At 40.5% G+C, this 22773-nt stretch overlaps 4 protein-coding genes and 1 long non-coding RNA gene across 8 annotated transcripts in view; 2 read left to right on the plus strand and 3 right to left on the minus strand.

Annotated features, from left to right (window-relative positions):
• Window positions 1-12997, minus strand: part of LOC133561901 (lysosomal thioesterase PPT2-like) — a 46376-nt gene extending 33379 nt beyond the window's left edge. For all 3 annotated transcript variants that reach the window (XM_061915551.1, XM_061915549.1, XM_061915548.1), the window contains exon 1: window positions 12701-12997. In XM_061915551.1, coding sequence (XP_061771535.1) covers window positions 12701-12982 — 282 coding nt within the window. In that variant the 5' untranslated portion in view covers window positions 12983-12997. The remainder of the gene's footprint in view (window positions 1-12700) is intronic.
• Window positions 1-22773, plus strand: part of dhx16 (DEAH (Asp-Glu-Ala-His) box polypeptide 16) — a 58603-nt gene that overhangs the window by 8474 nt on the left and 27356 nt on the right. The window contains exons 1-13 of one of the 2 annotated variants that reach the window (XM_061915543.1): window positions 7803-8081; window positions 9826-10026; window positions 10099-10337; window positions 10537-10717; window positions 15582-15638; window positions 15728-15982; window positions 17398-17634; window positions 17719-17910; window positions 18566-18676; window positions 18754-18869; window positions 19018-19228; window positions 19307-19405; window positions 19479-19631. In XM_061915543.1, the coding sequence (XP_061771527.1) occupies window positions 9829-10026; window positions 10099-10337; window positions 10537-10717; window positions 15582-15638; window positions 15728-15982; window positions 17398-17634; window positions 17719-17910; window positions 18566-18676; window positions 18754-18869; window positions 19018-19228; window positions 19307-19405; window positions 19479-19631 (2049 nt within the window). In that variant the 5' untranslated portion in view covers window positions 7803-8081; window positions 9826-9828. Of the gene's footprint in view, window positions 1-7802; window positions 8082-9825; window positions 10027-10098; window positions 10338-10536; window positions 10718-15581; window positions 15639-15727; window positions 15983-17397; window positions 17635-17718; window positions 17911-18565; window positions 18677-18753; window positions 18870-19017; window positions 19229-19306; window positions 19406-19478; window positions 19632-22773 lie in introns of those variants that run through there. The other variant, XM_061915542.1, reaches the window with a different exon arrangement.
• Window positions 135-5652, plus strand: LOC133561897 (uncharacterized). Its single transcript, XM_061915539.1, has 5 exons — window positions 135-486; window positions 592-1194; window positions 2330-2461; window positions 3360-3683; window positions 4017-5652. The coding sequence occupies exons 1-5, from the start codon at window positions 406-408 to the stop codon at window positions 5076-5078; spliced, it is 2202 nt and encodes a 733-aa protein (XP_061771523.1). The 5' UTR covers window positions 135-405; the 3' UTR covers window positions 5079-5652.
• Window positions 5182-7430, minus strand: LOC133561898 (uncharacterized). The gene is made up of 2 exons (XM_061915541.1): window positions 6534-7430; window positions 5182-5976 (listed from the first exon to the last, which is right to left on the minus strand). Exons 1-2 carry the CDS (start codon window positions 7359-7361, stop codon window positions 5650-5652), a joined length of 1155 nt encoding a protein of 384 aa, XP_061771525.1. The 5' UTR covers window positions 7362-7430; the 3' UTR covers window positions 5182-5649.
• LOC133561903 (uncharacterized) lies at window positions 15842-21118 on the minus strand. The gene is made up of 2 exons (XR_009808793.1): window positions 20924-21118; window positions 15842-19639 (listed from the first exon to the last, which is right to left on the minus strand). It is a non-coding gene; the product is annotated as an uncharacterized LOC133561903 (long non-coding RNA).

A 22773-nucleotide genomic window follows, 5' to 3' on the forward strand; every position in this document is an offset into this window, starting at 1 on the left:
AAAATTGAAACGCAAAAAAAAGTAAGCTAAATTATCGGGAAAAGAGATTTTCTAATTAATACACAAATCTACGGAGCCCCTAAAGGGACATGGGGATTTTTTTTTTTTTTAGACATGTATCTCGTGCGCACGAGAAACTATCTCGTGGCCACGAGAAAGTTTCTCATGGCCACGAGAAACTTTTTATTTAAAAAAATTAAAAAAAATGTTTTTAAATAAAAACTATCTCGTGGCCACGAGAAAGTTTCTCGTGCGCACGAGAAAGCATTGGATGCGTGCACGTGGTTTGAGGTGTGTTTTAAAATGGCAGTTTAGGAGTTTATGCGGCTCTATTTCCAACAAAGACGTTCCCTCGCCCATAATCTCCCGTTGCTCAGCAGTTTTGATACCTGTTATTAAACAAAGATGGCTGCTGTAGATTTATTCATGTTCCTTCAAATGCGGAATATACCTGAAAGTGTCATCAACAAACTAAAAGAAGACAAGGTGAGGAAACTTATTAACTTTTATATAAAGTAAGAAATAGCCTACTTTTAATGTTGCTATTTTACTGTAGGAAATACCATTTAGCAAACGTTTTGCTTTTTACAGATCGACACCAATGTCATAGGCATTATGACAGATAAGGAGTTAAGCAAGTATATCGAAAGATATGGGGATCGACTTGCGCTCAGAGCATTTTGCCGTCAAAGAACTGTGACAAACGAAGAGTCGGGTGGAGCCGAGACAGTGAAGTCCTCCCTCATGCAGAAATTAAGAGACAGGTTAAGAACTCCTAATACTGTACAAGGCACCGCTACTGGCCAAAAAAATGCAGCCAAAATCACCCGGCGGGTTGAAATGGGATGGCTCCACTTTGAGAGTGGAATGTATCACCAGGTTAGAACGAGAAAAGGAGGAGGAACACGGAATCTGTCGGTCCAGAAATCAGTGACTATGGGTGAACTGTTGGAGACAGGCAAATGCTTGTTTTTTGCAAATGGGCATTCATCAAAAGGACTGATAGAAGACTTCGAGTTTGACATTTGTGATTACAGTCACAGTCCTGTGCCCCGTGAAGTCACGGTGGGCCAGCTGTACCAACAGACTAAACTAAAAATGCTACGCGTCTACACAGCCACCAAGTCTAACAACATTCTACTTCTCTCTGATGAATCATCGGACATGGAGCCAACACAGAAAACGCCGCTGAAGGTAATTATCCTCTGCCACATTTGTGATATCAATACATAGATTACTGTAGGTATTCCATTTATATTGATTGCATGCGTCGCCAGGCTCTGCCTTTTATCCACAGACTTATCAGATTTAATGTTTTATTATCTCTAGCAGGGGTGTCAAAAGTGTGCCCCGCAGGCCATTTGCGGCCCACAGCTAATGTTTTAAAGGCCCACGTCACATTCTAAAAATACAAATAAAATAAACAAAAAATAACAAAAGTGGAATGAAAAAGTTTAGAGGTGAAATGTAATTTAGAAAAAGGTGCACTGTTGACTAATAAAACAAAGCTGTTTTTTCTTTAAAACTGTCATTGCTCAAAACATAATATTGAATGAAAATGTATGTTTTTATGAATTATTGAACTATCCTAGGCAGCTGAGATAGGCTCCAGCACCCCCTGTGATCCGGAAAGGGACAAGCAGTAGAAAATGGATGGATGGATGGATGTTTGTTTGCCACAAAAAAACATAGTTTTGTTTGACAAAAAGGGTATAAAACAAACAAACGAAAATGTATGTATGCCCTGGCACACCATTATCATCATTTCATGACCCAAGCAAAAAAGTGTTTACACTTTTATACTGAAATAAATACACCTACCACTTATTAAATAATAATACAGAAACAAATTAAGTTAGAATCCATGAAGGAAAGAAGAATGTGAATGAATGTTTATAACTGAAGACATTTACATATGCATTAAAATGTGTTTTCTTTTGTATTATTTGTTTAATGGATTAAGTAACGTCGATAACAACCTTTTTCCAAAACACAGTACAGAATGTGAGATATAACAGGATAATGCATACATTTATCATTTGTTTTAAAAAGCTTACAAAAAAGTGGAACCCCCAAAATTTAGTGTGGGGCCCAATTTTGAAAATTCCTAGCGCCAATACTGATTATGGTTGTGTACCACACCTGTCTTATATGACGGATATGATGTTGATATTCACCTTTGCTTTCTTACCTGTGGTCTTATTCAATGTGATCTGTACTTTCACAGATGTCTTTTTTTTTTTAGGATAAATCTAGTGTCTTATTTCTATGTCAAGTCTGTATAAGCTCACAATGTGCTGCTCACAATTTGCTGCTCACCGTTTTATAGGCTAGGTCTAGAACAATGAAGACACGATCCTTGAGGAACAAGACCAGGAGACTCAATGAAGTGGATCATCCAGAGAGCTCCTCTGATTTAGATCTATCTCCAAGTGGCTCAATGCAGCAAAACCATGAACAAGTAAGCACTCGTATTGCATTTTTATGGAACCAGTCTTTGCTAAACAGTACTGAACTTGTGTTGTCTGAAGATTTTATTGTACCAAAATGTTCAGTATTCATTAAAATTCAAACATATTTTTATAGTTATAGTTTCCTGTAGTGTCATTTAAATTAAATCTGCATGACACAGGAGCTATGTCTATTATAAATCACAGGTGAAATATATGAGGGCACAGAAATGGCCTTTAAGAAACCATAATTTATAGTTTTAGTTTTAAATCTGCAGTTAAGATGGAAGTCTGTGAATGCTTTAAATGTTATCCTACATTAATTAAAAATGCATACACCAAATAATTTACTCAGGTGCAGAGTGTTATAGTCACATGAATATATATAGCAGCTTCCATCCATCCATCCATTTCTACCGCTTGTCCCTTTTGGGATAGCGGGGGTTGCTGGTGCCTATCAGCTGCATTTGGGCGGAAGGTGGGGTACACCCTGGACAAGTTGCCACCTCATCACAGATAGACAGACAACATTCACATTCACACACTAGGGCCAATTTAGTGTTGCCAATCAACCTATCCCCAGGTGCATGTCTTTGGAAGTGAGAGGAAGCCGGAGTACCCGGCAGCTTGGATGAGATTATTCAAACTATAGATAATATGATAGGTTGATTGGCAACCCTAAATGGTCCCTAGTGTGTGAATGTGAGTGTGAATGTTGTCTGTCTATCTGTGTTGGCCCTGCGATGAGGTGGTGACTTATCCAGGGTGTACCCTGCCTTCCGCCCAATTGTAGCTGAGTAGGCACCAGCGCCCCCCGCCACCCTAAAGGGAATAAGCGGTAGAAAATGGATAGATGGATGGATAATACATTTGTTTGTTTTCTTGTTTTTTATATGAAATGATCAATAGAGAAGAGAGACAATCAGCCAGTCAAGATCAGCAACTCCTGAGATGGGTAACACAGAGCTCCTGCATACACAACCTACTGAGGATGTTGGCAGTCATACTCAGCAGTCAACAAGAAGGCATGGATCTGAAGATGACTGTTTAACGCCTGTGCCAAGTCAAGATGCAGACCAGTTGTTAAGTGATGTCTCAGATTCCCCTCTTAATCCTGCCATTCAACAATCTCTTGAGGACTCTGAAGTGAAGTTTGGACCCATTGTTGGTGATGATAGTGATTCTCAAGACACCACACTTCCCTGGAATCCACATGACTTGAGCAGCATGCAGGTACAATGTAGCACTAACGTCTTACAGTCCTGTAAAATTGTTACATTTTACATTTTTAAAATGTACAAAAACTGTAACATTACCATCCGAAGATCTTTCATCCTAAGCATATGTTTTTAGATTCATGTTTCATCCAACCATTCCAAAACTCATTTGTAATTTAATGCATCGTTGTATGAAATAGAAAAGCGGCAAATTTAAAACCACAACATTATCACCATTTTTGCATGCTATTTGATACATTGATTGTCAAAATCTTTGATTCTTTTCTGTTCACAAAAGGATTAATCAATCAATAATCACACTTAATTACCTTTTTAAAATATCTTGCAGCATTCCACATTCAATGATGGTCCTGTATCATCAAGCTGTCTTCCAGCATCACCAGATCCATTTGACAAAGAAATCCTTATTTTGAAATTAAGACGAGTAAACATAGTTGATGATGTCCTTAATGTCTTCATGGATCCAAAAGTACTGAATGCTCGTCTAAGAATGGAGTTTACAAATGAGAAAGCTATGGACAGTGATGGTGTGTCAAGAGAGGCGTACTCCGCATTCTGGGACCACTTCTTGGACCAGTGTGAGGGGGAAGATGAACGAGTACCCAGGCTACGACCAGACTATTCTGAGAAGAAATGGCAAGCGCTCGGAAGAGTGTGGTTGAAAGGATACCTGGACCACAAAATCCTACCAATCAGACTGTCACCAGCCTTTGTTCTTGCCTGTTGTAAAGGAGTTAGCTCAGTGGATGAAGAACTATTAATGATGTCATTTGCCAGATTTCTTTCAGAAAATGAGCGTGTGTCGCTTGAAAAAGCACTACAGGGTACCATTGATGAAACTGTTGAGGAGGACTTACTTGATGTCTTCTCCAGAATGGGATCACACTGCCTGCCCCCTAAAAACAATTTACGGGCTGCTATTTTAACAATGGCCCACAAAGCTCTTCTTCAAGAGCCAAAGTTTATAATTGACTGTTTCCACTCCAGTGTTCATAATGCTATGCCAACGCTCATAACCACAGACAACATAATGGAGATATATGAATCTAAGAGGCCAACTAACAAGAAAGTGGCCCAGATGATAAAATCATCACTTGAAAGCCTAAATCCACAAGAGCAGACTGCTCTTAACCACCTGCTACGGTATGTGAGAAGCATCGACCAAAGAAAATTGGAGATTTTCTTACGCTTCTGCACAGGATCTACTGTGCTGTGCAAAGACACAATTGAAGTCATTTTTAACACATTGTGTGGTTTAAGTCGCAGGCCTGTAGCACACACATGTGGAGCAGTTCTTGAGTTACCATGCACTTACATCACATACCCTGAGTTTCGCAAAGAATTTGATAATGTCTTGTCTGGTGACTGCTTCACAATGGATATTGTGTAGTGAATGGAAAGCACATCTATCTTCTACACTGAGTTTTGCATTTGTCTGATGCAAAACTGTTTCTACAGATTTTCATTTATTGTTCTTATTAAAACAGAGACCGTTTACATTTTTAAAATTGTTTTATTTTCTTATTTTTTTCTGTAAATTGTTAGTACATTGAGATTCAGTTTTTTTTCCACAAGACAGTTTAATAATTTTGATAAGTCAGCAGGGTCTGTTCTCATAGGTAAATGTCCCTTTTTGTACAATTATTACATTTTCATGTGCATCTTTTATACAATTGTTATTCTGAATAATGTTCAGAATTTATGTAATCATTCAACAAACAAGTTCATGTTCAATGCAAGTACAATACATTTCTAATGGTTGTTCAGTTCTGTTCATTTCCTCTTTCATGTCCTGCCTTGTTTCTCTTTGCAGTCAGTGTGCATATAGTGACATATCAATCCTATTTGCACCTCAGTTTTGCTGCAAAATGTTCTTAATGTTTGTGGCATAGCACTGTTCAAGTGTAGTCAGTGTGGACATGTTGTAGCTCTGAATAATCTGAATAAAAATCCATCTCAAATTAGAGAGTTGATGTTATCTCATTCCTCAAGTGAAGGTACAAATCCAATGCCTGATAAGCATCAGCTGGAAGATGCAGCTGTGACTCTGCCATCAGAATGTTGCAGATGTTGTAGATGTCTGTGTCACATGGCACTGCTGGTCGAAATGTGCAGTTACTCTGACACAACTGTACATCAGCTCTGTCCACTGGGGAAATGCAATCACAAGTTGTGTAGAGTTCTGGGAACATGTACATGATTCGGGGGCGACCACTGGGCACCCTGTCATTCTTTGATGGTCTGATGACATGTGCATCCCACACATTGATGGTCTCGTCTAATTCATCCTGGAAAAACAGTACAGAGAGAAAGAAAAGTACATTAATATGCAATTTGTTATTATCATCATGTGCTCTTTAATTTAGTAATGAGATTACTTCAAATAAATTATGTTAAATCTTGAGGTTTTTGATGACGTTAGGAGAAAATGAGTGGAAAAGGCCAAATATAAATATATAAATTAATAAACATAAATGAATAAAAACAGTTTGCTGCCCACTATGCTTGTACGGGGGGGGGTTATTAGGGCTACCAAACCCCCCGACACTGATGATGAATTAATAGGGTATTGTAGGACACCAATAACAGTAATTAAGAAGACACATAGACATGAGACACAAGTGCTGATATTCACACCCACTGTCTGCTCATGGAAGGATGTTAAAAGACAAAAACGAAAATGTAATTCAGTAGTTTTTCCATTAGATGGCACTGTTGTACTGTTGATTCATTCCATCTCTGCAGCCCGCTTGTAAAAAAGAGATGCACTTGCTATATTACATGTGTGTGCATGCCAGTCAATAAAAACATCAGAAAATAGATAAAACAATGCATTGTCGCTTACCTGAATGAAGCTCATAAAGCAGAACTGAATTAGACCTCGGTCCAAGTATGTGCCACCGAACAAACCACGGTCCTTCAGGTCAGTGAACATAGAGATATAGAACTCCATTGATTCTCTTCTGAGGAAACCCCACCAACTCTCTATGCGCTGATTTGCTGTGCTTGCCCCTTCGATGTAGCTGTCAATACCAGAACCGTCATCAATGTTGCGACGGAGAAAACGCTGAAAGTCTCTGACTTTAACATTTTCAGTGCCCCGATCGCCTCTGACAATCCTCGGACAACCACCAAATTTCTTCACTGCCTCCATATAGTAGCCTCCAATGATTTTTGGGTCACTGCTGGTCGTAAATGCATTCATCCAGATAATTTTCCGGGAGAATCCGTCAATACAGCCGTTTATACAGATACCAAATGGTTTCAGTTTGTCATAAGAGTCAAAGTGCCAAATATAATTGGGCCCTTTTGCGAAATAGTTGCGACGATGGAGCCGTCTCCTTGCTCTGAGTTCAACACCCCTCGGGTCAAGTTCTTTAAGAATTAAGCGTACTTCTTCTTTCTTTACGTGTAATCCATCCTCCTTGCATTTAGTGTACATCCACCTATATCCACACAGCAGGCCACTTGTTTGTAACTGCTGCTGAATGAAATCTACCACGCGATCCAAAGAGGTGTATCCTTTGCGCCGAAACAGACTACATGCCTTCATAATTCGTTTTAAATGTCTTTCAGACACAATATACCGATGACGACTTGCAAGCAAAGCAGCAATGTCCTTACAATGAAGTCCGAGTTGGAAATACAGCCGAATTAACTCCTGAACTGCCATTTTAACACACACCTCAAACCACACGCACGCATCCAATGCTTTCTCGTGCGCACGAGAAACTATCTCGTGGCCACGAGAATCTATCTCGTGGCCACGAGAAACTATCTCGTGGCCACGAGAAACTATCTCGTGCGCACGAGAAACTTTTTATTCAAAAAAAAAAAAAAAAAGAAGTTTTTATTTTTTTTATAGAAAGTTTCTCGTGGCCACGAGAAACTTTCTCGTGGCCACGAGATAGTTTCTCGTGCGCACAAGATACATGTCTAAAAAAAAAAAAATCCCCATGTCCCTTTAGGGGCTCCGTACAAATCAACCTCAACATTAATGCAATTATTTTAATGATTTTACAACAATGTTACAGTATATGCGCAATTTTTTTTTAACATTTGCTTTTGGACGTTAGTCCCCTGATGACCAGCTGGAGGCAGTAGAACATGTGTTGCATTTTGCTTTTCTTCGGTGGTGAAATACTTCCTGTATGAACATGCTTTGAGTGAAGTTAGCGGATAATAAATTGAGTATTATCAGGATATTTGATGATATTGTGTTTATTGAGGAACCCATTCAAGTAGCAACGTGAACTAGTGTCCCATTTATTTGTGCTTTATTGTTCCTATTCTTTTGCCGATGGCCTTACTAGCTAGTATTTGACCGTGAGCTAGCTGTTAGCCTCCGACTTTTGGAGTGTAAACAGTTTCGTTTTGGGACCCTGCAAGATCAGTAAGTTGACTTTTAACATGCTTGATTGGGCTTTAATGAAGTTTAAATGTTGTTTATAATCTACTAAAGAACCAGAGAGGAAATTTAAACTAGCTGTCAGGCGTAACAAAACAGGTGGATTGTGCTTTTCTCTTGTTTCCTTAGATTTGATGAACAACCGAGCACATTTGATGAACGCTGGGCACATAAACAAATAGCTCCACAATTAATGATGTCTCGATTTATGCTAACTGTTCTTCTTTGTAGGGCTGGGCGATATGGCTGATAACTTAACCACGACAAAAGCGTTTTATCGGTCGACATGGATAATTACGTTCCTGATATGTTTTATGACCTATCGAAAACCAGGACCAGGAATAAATGTATTAAATGTAAACTCATGTATTTCAAATGTTACCTTCCTTTGAAATGAATTGTCAACACAACTATGGAAAACATTTAAACAATCAATGTAAACACCATTCGGAAATCACATTGAACACTGAACGATCACCTCTTAAAATGAAGGTGCAAAAATAAGGAATGCTTAATTAAGTGTGGCAAAATAGTGCAAAGTGTGAAAATACAAACAGAGAAACCTGAGAAGAACTTTTTTCTGCAGGTTTAGTGCTGTTGTAGGTACGATACCAATGTGAGCAACCGCATTTTGCAAAATTGTATAATGCGCAATCTTTTTGCAAATTGCTTCCAGCTATATATATATTTGAATAATGTGTGGTGCCCATTTTGCAAATCAATGGGCGCAAATACATGTTTTGGTGTCAAAAATAATTTATTAAATACTTATGTAAATCTATTCATTTGTAGTCGGGACAATATAACTGAGTATTGCCCTCAAATCAGTCAACTCTAACCCTAACCGTAACCACTATACAGTGTACATCCACGACTAAACTACTGACTAAACTACTACCACAACTTGGTTTACTATTTATAAAAATATAATAATGTAGGGTTACTGACTAAACCATCCACGAAATCTCGTCTTGCGATATGCAAATTGCTTGCGCACAATGGAAATTAGGTATATTTTGCAAAGTGCGCGAGATTGGTGAAGTGAATTATACTTATATAGCGCTTTTTCTCTAATGACTCAAAGCGCTTTACATAGTGAAACCCAATATCTAATTTTTACATTTAAACCAGTGAGGGTGGCACTGGGAGCAGTTGGGTAAAGTGTCTTGCCCAAGGACACAACGGCAGTGACTCGGATGGCGGAAGCGGGGATTGAACCTGCAACCCTCAAGTTGCTGGCACGGCCGCTTTACCAACCGAGCTATACCGGTTGGTCGTGAAATGCTTACAACAGTGCCAGGAAGTTACGTCTGTGTAACATTTAATTTAGTCCGTCGTTGTTATTTATTGTTTTTTATTGTTATTGTTATTTATTTGAAATGAATTTGTTATGCAGTAATCATTATTTAAATATTTTTGGATCAAATTTCTATGATTTTAAAGGAATACATTTGTTATATTTAAAATGTATTTTATTTATACAGTCTGCACTTTATTTCGGTATACCGGAATGGGGAACGGGCGAGGGTTAAAAAGAAAAGAGGTCAGTTTGAAAAAAAAAAAAAATAGCCATTCTGTCAAGGTGACTTTTCCTGTCTTATCCACAATTTCTTCGCTCTCTGCAGCACACATTTTTTACTTTCTTTTTCCACACTGTTATACTGACATCATGAACAGTACATATATTAAGAAAAACATTTTTGTTGTCATTTGTTTCCATTGAAAACAGACAATGGCAAACCTGGAGCAGTGGGTCAACGACCGTCTCCATGACATCTTGGGCCTGAGTGATCGATATGTGGCCCAGTTCATGATAGGCATCGCCCGCAAAGCATCCAGCTCTCAGGACTTTGTGAGCCGACTCCACCAGACGGGAACCATAGACATCGACCAGACTGTAACTGCCTTTGCACAGGAACTGTATGACAAGGTGTGGACTTACTCAAATACCACTACAGCATATGCAGTAGCAGTTGCATCCAACAACTCCTCTCTCTTGCAGATTCCTCGCCAGCAAGTTGCAGAGAAAGCATCCCGGGTGATGGAGCGTCAGGCCATAGAAATGGATAGAAAGAACCGCACGTACACCTTGCTAGAGGACAGCGACAGCGATGAGGACGCTGTCGCTGAGAAGCTGCAAGGGAAGAAGAGAAATAAAGACAAGGAAATAGGTAGCAAGAGGAAGCACATCAGACAGAAGAAGGAGAGCGAGTCATCCAGTGAGGAAGAAGTGCCTATCAGGTAAAGCGCATGTTGTCGAGACTTATTACCCACGCAGCAAGTTTGTTTGAGTGTAGATTTATGAAGGACATGGCTTTTTTGACAGTTTTTTCTATGGAATCTCTTAAAATTACCAGCTACTGAGTTATCATATAGTACACGCCAGCTCCCCCTTTCCTCACATTTTGTTGCTCAAAACCCGCATCTCTTTGTAAATCAGGGGTAAGTCGAGCCTGGACAACAATGTAACGGCTAAAAAGGAGGAGGAAGAGGAAGAAGAGTGGGAGAAGGAAGAGCGTGAGCGGCTGCATGACATCGAGGAAAGAGACGCCTTTGCGGAGCGGGTGAAGCAGAGAGACAAAGACAAGACGCGCAACATAGCAGAGAGGACGGACAAAAAGGTGAGGACACGTTTGCTGCGTAGTGTCAATTTGAATAGTATACTGCAGTCATTCCCAACCACTGTGCCACGGCACATTAGTGTGCACCATGGGATCCTCAGGCTTGCTTTAGGAATTAATCCGATTTCATGTAGTTAACTACGAATAAATAAGTAATGTATTTTTATTCATCATCTATGCCAGAGACACATATTGACAGGCAGAACAAATAACCGCCAGATGGCAGGAGGTACATCATTAACCTGTGTATCCTCTGGAGGTTGACCAACGTGTTTTTTTCACAGCCGAAACCGATTATTAGTATTAAAGGAGGCCGATACCCGATATTCATGTGCTGTAAAAGTTATTTAAACATAAACATTCTTTAATTATATAATAAGTATTCTTTTTGTCATCCATCTTGCCATTTGATTGAATTACGTAACATAAAACTGGCGGCGCTCCTTCAATGAGTCTACGCTTTGAGTTTTGTGGATGAAGACATGTCAAGCATTTTGATCTCTGCAGTAGCGAAAACAAACAAAACGGGACCGGGAAAAAGAAATGAGGGTTGCATGTCCGCATGAGCACCTCTGTGAACGCAGCTGAGCAGATCGGGGAAAGTTTCCAACAAGAATTTAAAATAAATGTCAGATATCAAAACATACTTGCGGAAAATTATAAAAAATTTGAATAATAATAATAACAATAATGGATTGGATTTATATCGCGCTTTTCTATTGTTAGATACTCAAAGCGCTCACAGAGAAGTTGGAACCCATCATTCATTCACACCTGGTGGTGGTAAGCTACATCCGTAGCCACAGCTGCCCTGGGGTAGACTGACGGAAGCGTGGCTGCCAGTTTTGCGCCTACGGCCCCTCCGACCACCACCAATCATTCATTCATCATTCATTCACCAGTGTGAGCGGCACCGGGGGCAAGGGTGAAGTGTCTTGCCCAAGGACACAACGGCAGCGATTTGGATGTCAATAGGTGGGAAGCGAACCTGCAACCCTCAGGTTTCTGGCACGGCCGCTCTACCCACTACGCCATGCCGCCCCTTTAATAATGTTTATTCTTAAATTAATTTAGAAAAGGGAACTTTTCTCATCCTGGGCAAATAGGCTATGGCTTGAATAGTGGTTATTACTATTTACTTCAAAAACATTTTTTGTATACTACGTGTAAATCAGGGGTCACCAACCTTTTTGAAACCAAGAGCTACTTCTTGGGTACTGATAAATGCGAAGGGCTACCAGTTTGATACAAATAAATAAATTGCCAGAAATAGCCAATTTGCTCAATTTACCTTTAACTCTATGTTATTATTAATATTTAATTATATTTATCTTTGTGGAAACACTGATCATCTTAATGATTTCACACAATAAATATATATAGAAACAGATACATATTAATATGCAACACTTTATTTTTAAATTGTCTCTAAGTGCACATTTTTCAAATTGAACATTTTCAAATGATCACTTCTAAGACAGTTTTGTGAAATCACAATATCCCTTTTAACTAGCTAGCAACTAACATTTTTTAACAAATCATGAATTACTTTGCACCATGTTTGTACAAATAATAGCTCATGTAAAATACAAACGTCAACCCTCAAATTTTTAAATAAATCATGTCACACTTTGAACTGGACACCTAATCTGTTATTTGTTTCTTTGTCAGTTAGTGGGAAGCCTGGCATTGCATGCTGTTAACTAGTGTGTTGTACTCTGGTGTGTAACTTGACATTGCAACTCTGAGTGAGTCTTGCAGATGTGCATCAGTGAGGCGTGTTCTGTGTTTGTTCTTGATGAAGTTCATGTCAGAAAAAGCTGATTCACAAAGATAAGATGAACCAAACAGGCTTGCAACCTTCATAGCTGCTACACATACACCACTGTACTTTTCTGTGTCAACAAGGCACCAAAAGTTTGGTGCAGCCTGGTGGGCTTTGAGGTGGAGGTCATTTTGCAGTGTTACAATTTCAATCCCTACCTGTTCAGCATCCAGGCTTAATGTTGCACTTAACTGCTCAGCAATGCATGATATGTCCACGTTCATGAAAGGATTAGAAATGAACGACACACATGGCTCAAGCTGATCCAGGTCACAAAACCTGTTCTCAAACTCTTGCCCAACTCTGTTTATGACCTGAGAGTACTTTTTTGCAACTTTGTCAAAAGCCTCAGATGCAGAAGCATTGTCTTTCAGCACCATCTGCACAGAGGGAAAGTGCAGCACTTTTTGTCTCTGTAAAAGCACAGAGAAAAGCTTCATCTTAGCTTTAAATGTATTTAAAGCACTTATCATATCGGCGACAGTTTCACCTTTGCCTTGCAGCTCACAGTTCAAACTGTTCAGTTTTCCAGTAATGGGACGGCGTGGCGCAGTGGGAGAGTGGTTGTGCGCAACCCGCGGGTCCCTGGTTCAATCCCCACCTAATACCAACCTCGTCATGTCCGTTGTGCCCTGAGCAAGACACTTCACCCTTGCTCCTGATGGGTGCTGGTTAGCGCCTTGCATGGCAGCTCCCTCCATCAGTGTGTGAATGGGTAAATGTGGAAGTAGTGTCAAAGCGCTTTGAGTACCTTGAAGGTAGAAAAGCGCTATACAAGTAAAACCCATTTAATGTCCGTTAAAAATGCAAGGTCAAGTATCCACTCAGTGTCCTCCAGCAGCACGGTGTCCTCACCTCTGGACTGCATGAACTCTTTAAATTTCACCCAAAAGTGACAAAAAATTTTGCAAAATGTATCCCCTGCTGAGCCATCGGATTTCTGTGTGTAGTAGCAGGTCACCATATTCAGCTGACAGCTCCTCCAAAAGTACCTTGAATGTTCTGTGCTGTTTAGCTCTGGAGCAGATGCTGTTTATGATCTTTACGACGGGAGTCATTACGTGCTCAAAGCAGATCACTTTTGCACATAAGGCCTGCGTGTATGATGCTGTGGTACTGCAGAAAGTTTGGGAACTCAGAGTCAGCTTTACAGTGAGCAACAAATCCTGTGTGTCGGCCGATTATAGCAGGAGCCTCATCCGTAGTCACTGATACCAGCTTTTCCAGCGGCACCTTTTTTTTCCACCCAAAACTCCTTCACTGCGTTTATAAATGTCAACTCCCCTTGTAGTTGTCTTCAGGGGCAGTAGTGTCAGAAGTTCTTCTTTTGTGGAGAAATCATCAAACACCATCCTAATAAAGACCATCAGCTGCGCCGTACTGCTGCTGTCCACCGACCCGTCACACTGAATGCTGAACCACCGGCACCTCGCCAGATCATGGTCCAGCTGGTCGGTCAAGTTCCCAGACATCGCCGACACTCTTCTTACCATTGTAGTTGCCCCGAGTTGAACATCGGAGAGACTGGAGAGTACATCGGTTCCATACTTCTCGTCTTCAAGCACAGTTTTAGCAATTATCATTATTGCTTCTTTGACAACCTCCTCGTCTGTAAATGCCTTCTTTTTCTTCATCAAGAATTGCGTAGCTCTAAACAAGGCTTTGGTTGCTTTTTGGTAGTTTTTAACCAGTCTAGTGAAAAAAGACTGCTGTTTGCAGAAAGCTGCCTTTAACTCGCGGGCTTTTTCTGTGTGCAGTGCGCTGCCCGGTGGGTAGTTATCATGGTAGCTTGTGTGACACGTAGTGAAATGTCTCTCCACATTGTGCCGCTTTGCTAATGCCACAGTGCCCCGCAAATGAAACACACGCAGGATCCTTTCACAGTGGTAAAAAGAAACTGTACCTCCCACTCGTCGTGAAAATGTTATATTTCCTTTTTTTTTTCTGACATTTTTTGGGGTAACTCTTCTCCTCATATTCGCTGCGTCCGCTAACATTAGCTTGTTTGTAAGAGCGCAACAAAAGTTACGTTTTGGTCATGCGCACAATACTGACCTTTGAACTATACTAGGTCAGAGTTAATTTATATTAAACAAAAAAAAAACACTTTACATTTTAAGTGTGTGTATATATATATATATATATATAGTTATTTGAAAGTTACATGTAAGTGTGATTTAAACAAGAATAGCTACATAAATAGATCTATATATATGTAAAAAATGGGTATTTCTGTCTGTCATTCCGTCGTACATTTTTTTCCTTTTACAGAAGGTTTTTCGTAGAGAATAAATGATGGAAAAAACATTTAATTGAACAGTTAAAAAGAGGAAAAAAATGAACCATTAAATGAACCAAATTATGACTTATTATATCTTTGTGTAAAATATTGGACACAGTGTGTTGTCAAGCTTATGAGATGCGATGCAAGTGTAAGCCACTGTGACAGTATTGTTAATTTTCTTATTTTTTGTATAAATGTTTTTAATGATAATATCAATGAGGGATTTTTAGTCACTGCTATTTTGAAATTGTTACTAATATTGATAATAATCATTTTTGTTTCACTACTTTTAGATTGTACCGTGTCATGTTTGTGTCCTCAATTGCGCTGTTTATAGCTATTCTGAATGTTGCTGGGTTGGGTTTGGTTTTGGAATTGGATTGCATTGTTATGGTATTGTTGTGTATTGTTTTGTTTGATTGATTAATAAATTCATAAAAAAAAAAAAAAAAGAACAGGCCGGCGGGCGACTCATCTGGTCCTTACGGGCTACCTGCTGCCCGCGGGCACCACGTTGGTGACCCCTGCTGTAAATAATACTATCAAATGGGTTCATGTAGTTGTGTTGTAGTTGTAAAAAAAAAAAAAAGACAAATATCGGCGCTGATAATCGGCCCATCCAATAATTGATTAAACTTTAGTATCCACCTCTTTGCCATTCTTACAACAAAATAAGTCATGGCACAATAAAGGTTAAGAAACACTGAACAGCTGCTATATTATGAATTATAGATATTTATATTTGTTTTTTTCAGGCTTATGAGGAGGCTCAGAAGAGACTAAAGCTAGCTGAAGATGATCAGAGGAATATGGTGAGTGGCAGACATGTCTTACAAATGCTTTAGAAGCAATTTATTTTAATATTTTGTGGCCCTTTTTTATCCCTGGTTCACTTTACCAGTTGCCCGATCTGAGGAAGCATTCTCGCAGGGAATATCTAAAAAAGCGAGAGGAGGAGAAACTGGAAGACCTGGAGGCGGAGATCATTGACGAGGAGTACCTTTTCGCCACCGACGATCTGTCGGAGAGGGAGAGGAAAGAGCTAGAGTACAAACGCACGCTGCGCGACCTGGCCAAAGATTACAAAAAGGCCGGTGCTCGGGAGCAGGAGGAGAGGAAGAATAGATACTACATGCCGGAGGAGAACAGAAGAAAGGTAGGTGACCTGTGGAACATCTTATCAGAGGAGGTTAGTTCTTGTCAATGCAATAGCAATGGCAGGTCATTGAAAAGCACTAAAAGCCATTACATGGATTTTGCAAAAATGAAGGCCTTTAATGGCAATAAAACATTACAATTTTGATGTTCAGAGGCATTAAAAAATGTCATACAATTCTCGCCTAGCTCAGCCCCTGCTTTCCGCCAGCCCGGGACTCGAACCTGGGTCTTACAAATGCAGCGTGCTAGCGCCCCAGCTAAAAACCTGGGCTGTCAACTCGTTATCCAGCACTGCTCTTAAGGGAGTGTCGTCTACCAACGTGCACATGGCCCAGCCACACTGGCAGGTCTCTGTTGCGGCTTACACAATTGATGGTAAAAACATTGTTGTTCTCCTTTTTTTTATTGATTATTTAAGCATTTGATCATTTTAATTGGAAGTACAGTATGATGATTGACAGGTGGAACCTTTTAATTGGCAATTTTCTCCAGCCGGTGTTTAGAATGCTACACCCTGCGAACCTTAAAACCTTGCTCAATGGGCTTCGATGCTATTAACTAATCTGCAATTAAAGGAAGGCAGCAGTTAGTGTGACCAACAAAGCAACGTCTGCTGTTGCCACCACAACTGTTAGCTGCTGCTACCCATATAGAAAAATACATTTAAAAAATAATTCTCAGATTAAACAGTCCTGTAAAACCATTCTAATTCACTAAAGAGTTACAGTTAATGTAAACATTTTAACCCATCCATCCATCTATTTTCTACCGCTTGTCCCTTTAAAGCATTCATGATTATTATTGTCTTACAATTTTGTCTATATAAATAACTATAAGATTTTGACTATGCATAATAACTAGTAGGTCTGTGAATCTTTGGGCACCACACGATTCAATTCGATTCTTGGGAGTAACTATTCAATTCAGAATCAATTCTTGATTCAAAACAACTCCTGATTCAAAATCCATACTTTTGATAACAATGGGTACCAGTGCTATGATTAACTACCAACTTTGTACATTCCTACAAAAAATAGATAAACAACTCTGATACATTTCTATATTACTTAAAAGAAAACAGTTTTTGTTTAATAAAGTATTCCACACTTATCTTGTCTAATGTAAATCTATACAGCAGATATGATCATCTACAAAAGTACATCAACAATATGTGGCTGGACACGACAGATTTAAGAAAATTAAAACAAATTAACCAATTAAGAATCATTACAAATAAGAAAAGTAATTCGTTTGAAAATGTATTTCTTTTTGACACTATCTGCAGTGTGACCTGGGCATTACATTTGTTTTAGGTGGCATTAAAAAGGCATTAAAAGCATTAAATTAGATATGCTGATACGTGCAGAAACCCTATATGTATCCTCTCACCTCCTCCGTCTGTTCCTCTTTCAGGAGGTTCCTCAAAAGGAGGAGCTGGAGCTGGAGGAAGTGCCCATGGAGCTGGGAGGAGAGCAGGGCCGCTGGGAGGAGGAGAGACTGAAGACGGCCTCGCTCAGCTTTGGGGCCAAGAAGGAGCGAGAGCAAGGGATGAGGCGGCAGCAAGAGAAGTACCAGCTGATCTTGGAGGAGGAGGAGATGATCGACTTTGTCAGCACTGCTATTACCATGAAAGGAACACTGACAGAGAAGGTGGGCAACATTTGTTGATTCATTCATCAGTTTCCAATTTGCAGTTAGCTGCTTCATTCTAACCCTCGTCTCATTTGTGTTCAGGAAGATGAGGCTCCAGCTCTGTCCCAGGCCGAGCTGAAGAAACAATCCATGCAGGAGGTCCGCCGCAGCCTCCCCATCTTTCCCTACAGGGAGGACCTTCTCGCTGCCATCCAGGAGCACCAGATGCTGGTCATCGAGGGGGAGACAGGCTCTGGCAAGACCACCCAGATACCACAGTACCTCTTGGAGCATGTGGGTGTCCAATCATTCTGTTATTCTGATATTAAAGGGGAACTGCACTTTTTGGGAAATTTTGCCAATCATTCATAAAACCTGTGAGACAAGAACACAGATCCACCCTAAATTATGATTTTATATAAATGATGTAAGCAGTGTTGGCGTTAACACACTTTTTGTGTCTTTTTACGCATTGAAATCATAAAGGACGCAAAATTCCGGAAGTCAATGCGTCCCCCCCGGACGCGGATTTAAAATTTTCTCACCGATTATCGCTTTCCGCCGGTGTTTTGTTTTGTTCATATTTGGCCGGTCAAACGATTAATTATACCTTTTTGGTCTACTTCAAAGTAATGCACTTTCCTGTACAGTTTGTGAAATTTTTTATTCAGCGTTTTATCGGTCGCAAATACTGCATTTCCATTATTTGGACTCCTGCGTGTTAATGTTTTCGTCATGGCGAGTAATAAACCCAAGAAACAAAGTTTCAATGAAAAGTGGCTTCAGGAGCCACTTTTCAGCAAAGGCTCACTTATGAAAAATGCTAAAAAAACAAAAAAAACATTTGTTCTTGTCTTACACAGGGATTGTGAATGATAGGCAAAATTCCTAAACAAGTAAAGTTAAAGTTTCCTTGTAAGCACATTGTGATCCGTACATCCTCCTTTAGGGTTACACTAAAGGTGGATTGAAGATTGGATGCACGCAGCCTCGTAGAGTAGCTGCGATGTCAGTGGCGGCCCGTGTGGCGCAGGAAATGAACGTCAAGCTCGGTAACGAGGTGAGCCATCTCACCTGAATCATTTACAACCAGTCAATTAAAGTTGTTCAGTGTTCTACTTTTCCTGCTATACTCAGGTGGGTTACAGTATTCGCTTTGAGGACTGCACATCTGAGAGGACTGTGATCAAATACATGACGGACGGCATGCTACTGCGAGAGTTTCTCACCGAGCCCGACCTCGCCAGCTATAGGTAATAAAGAAGGAATTGTCACTCAGACACTTGAAGTTATACCAGGTGAAGAATAATTTATAAATACACGAAACGTTAACTTTATTAAGTGGAATACAAGTGTAAAAAGAAGTTATGACAGCTTTGACACTGTACGTTCTTCCTTTAGCGTCATCGTCATCGACGAGGCCCACGAGAGAACCCTCCACACAGACATCCTGTTTGGTCTGATCAAAGACATCGCTAGGTTCCGACCTGACCTGAAGGTGCTGGTGGCCAGCGCCACTCTGGACACTGAACGCTTCTCTACTTACTTTGACGACGCGCCCGTTTTTAGGATCCCTGGCAGAAGGTTCCCCGTGGACATCTTCTACACTAAAGTAAGCGCAAGTTGACTAACAGAAAAAGGCTACGTTTGCTGTGTAAAAGATATGATTGATGAGATGTTTTCACTCAAGGCACCAGAGGCGGACTACATGGAGGCGTGCGTCGTGTCAGTGCTGCAGATCCACGTCACGCAACCTCCAGGAGACATTCTGGTCTTCCTCACGGGACAGGTAGAATGGTGTCCCGTTTTTTTTTGTATGTCTTTGCAGTTTTACCTTCTTCTGTTTGATATCTGCCTCGCAGGAGGATATCGAGACCTGCTGTGAGAACCTCCAGGACAGATGTCGGCGGCTGGGCTCGAAGATCGCAGAGCTGCTGGTCCTGCCGATCTATGCCAACCTGCCCTCTGACATGCAGGCCAAGATCTTCAGCCCTACTCCACCTGGCGCCCGTAAGGTAGGACACTGTCTTGTCACAAAGTAATGAAGTTATCCACTTAAAGTAGATTAAATGAATTTTAGATTAGATAATGTCAAACTTTCATGGTCTTTTGGCAGGCTTGTGCAAAATTCCAAATTAAATGAGAATGTCTCCCAAATTACATTTCAATTCGATGACTTTTGATTAAGGTTGCAAACAAAGTAGAATTGCAATTGGAATTGAAAGAACTAGAAAGTGAAATGGCATGAAATTCCAAATTATAATTTTAGTGTATTCCAAGATCAGGTTACATAGTATATTCTTTTGGCTACTAGGAACTAGCCCTTACACAACAGCTAAGCACAAAATAGCACACAAGCTTAACAGGGGTGTCCAAAAAAATTTGATTTTTGAATATATCATGATTCAAAATCGATTAGAAAAAATAAAAAACTGGTTTAAAAAAACTACTTTCTTTTTTTTTTTTAATCTGTCCTGTCCAGCCACTCAGGAAAATCCATCCATCCACCCATCCATTTACTACCGCTTATTCCCTTCGGGGTCGCGGGGGGCGCTGGAGTCTATCTCAGCTACAAACGTGCGGAAGGCGGGGTACACCCTGGGCATATTGTTGATACCGATGTCCATATGTGCTGTACAGATTTGACTTTATTGAATGTCTGGGTAGAAATGTATTAAACAAAACCAGTTTTCCTATAAGTAATATACAAATGTATCACAGCTGTTTATGTTATGAAGGAATGTAGTTAATTGTAGAACTGGCACCCAATGTTTTTAAAAAGTATGGATTTTGAATCAAAAATCGTTACCCCTAAGAATCGAATCGTGCGGTGCCCAAAAATTCACAGCCCTAGTAATGAGTTTCCCTAATTCAGTCCCTCCAGGATTTGCGATGTTGAACTAATGCCAAATCACACAAATTCCATGAATATTTGCAATTATGTGCGGCCTCGCAACTTTGTTAAACGACACCATAGTCGTCTACTCCTGGTTCCTGTCCAAGCATTCTGGGAAATGTAGTACATAAACATTTACAGATCAGCATCCTCACTTCATGGTTTACACAAATGAGTATATTTATTTAACGCCTCAGTGACTGTTTTTGCACACTTACTAGCTGTTTAGACACTGGACTAATACTATTATGGTTCCATATTGGCACCATGTGCTGAAATAATGTAAGTCAATACATTTGACCTGAAAATAAACTTAATAGCAAATTTAATTATAGAGCTGTTGCAGAAAGGAATATGACACCCGCAACTCTGCTCAATGACTCAAATAGTAAACAAGAATAGAACATCTACCTTATTTGGTGCTATAAGCTCCAAAAGATCCCACACTTCACAATTTTCCTTATTTTCAACTCCATTTAGCTCAATAATGATGACGAATACCAGATGTCAAACGCGGGACACTAACTCCTCCAACTTCTTACAGTACGAGCTGTGTCGTGAGCCTAAATAAATGCTTCCTAATGAATCAGTCACATCTTTTTTTAATGACGCACATTGAGGTATCTAACACTCCTTGTGGTTCAAAAGGCATCAATGCTTCAGTATCGCTTGATGAATCACTGTTAAATAACCCTTATTTAATCAGGATAAGGCAATTAAGAACAACTGGACTGTTTGGTTTGCCTTAGAAAACGTTTCGCCTCTCATCCAAGTCAGCTTCTTCAGTTCATGCTCATAGACCTAGATTGGTCAGATCTAGTCTTGAACCTAGATTGGTCAGAATTCACTCACTCTCACTCATCCCATGGCCTAGGAGGACGTAGGGGTGTCATGGTGGATGCTTGGGCAGTCAGGGATCTCCAGCGCTCACGATCTTCTGCTGTTCGTAGCAGGGTTTGGAAGCTGCAGCCAGTCCATTCTTTGATGTTGTCCATCCAGGCCTTTCTCTGCCTGTCTCGTCTCCGCTTCCCTTCTACTGTTCCCTGCAGGATGGTCTTTGACAGGGAGATGTGCCTTGTGACATGGCCAAACCAGGTCAGCTTGCGACGTTTAACTGTTGAGAGTAGAGGTTCCTGTTTGCCAGCATGTGTGGTAACTACCTGTCTAACATAATCTTTTGTCCGGTGTTCACTGTATGATATATGTAGCATTCTTCTGTAACACTTGCTTTCAAAGGACTGAATCCTGTGCTTAGTGTCCGCTGTGAGCGTCCAGCTCTCACAACCATAGAGTAGGGTGGAAAGAACAAGTGACTTGTTGAGTCCGACCTTCACCCGGAGGCTGATGGTATTGCTTTTCCATATAGTTCAGTCTTGTCATGGCTGATGTGGCTATGCCGATTCTTGCTCTGATCTCTTTTGTGGAGCTGCCATCTTCACTCACAAAGGACCCGAGGTACTTAAAGTCCTTTACTTCCTGCAGTGTTTGTCCATTCAATGTGATATTCCGTGGTTGTAAGTGATTGTAACTGTTGACCAGGATCTTGCTCTTCTTTGCACTTATCTCCATTCCATAAGCTCTTTCCGCCTCCTCCAGTCTGGTGGTCAGTACCTGGAGTTCAGCCTCACTTTTTCCCATAAGGTCGATGTCATCCACGAAGCGAAGGTTGGGGTTGGGTTTTCCTCCGATGGTAATGGAGGTGTGGAATTCTTGGAGTGCTTTTTCCATGATGTTCTCCAGGAAGACATTAAATAGGACAGGGGAGAGGAGACAGCCTTGGCGGACACCAATATATGTTTTAAAAGGTTCTCCTATGCTGTTGTTAATGAGAACTGCACTGCTTGAGTCTGTGTAAAGTGCTTGGATGACCTGTATGAGATTATTGTCAAAGTTGTAGTTTCTGAGAACCTGCCATAGTCCTTCATGCCAGACACGGTCAAAGGCTTTTTTAAAGTCAATGAAGTTGTGGTATAAGTTGTGCTGGTGCTGAAGGTGCTTCTCAATCAGTGGTCTGATGTTGAAGATCTGTTCGGTGGTGCTCCGTTTTGGTCTTAATCCAGCCTGTTCCTCGGAGAGGATTTCCTCTGCCTTGTTCCTCAGTCTGTTCAGGATTATCCGCAGCATTACTTTGCTAGCGTGACAGATGAGGCTGATGGTTCTATAATTTTGGCACTGCCTTTCTTAGGGAGGGGCATGATCAGAGATTGGGTCCATTTTTGGGACCACTGCTTGGTTTCCCAAATCTTTTGGCAAATGTGTGT

This window comes from Nerophis ophidion, linkage group LG11, assembly GCF_033978795.1.
Source record: "Nerophis ophidion isolate RoL-2023_Sa linkage group LG11, RoL_Noph_v1.0, whole genome shotgun sequence".
NCBI classification, from domain to species: Eukaryota; Metazoa; Chordata; class Actinopteri; order Syngnathiformes; family Syngnathidae; genus Nerophis; species Nerophis ophidion.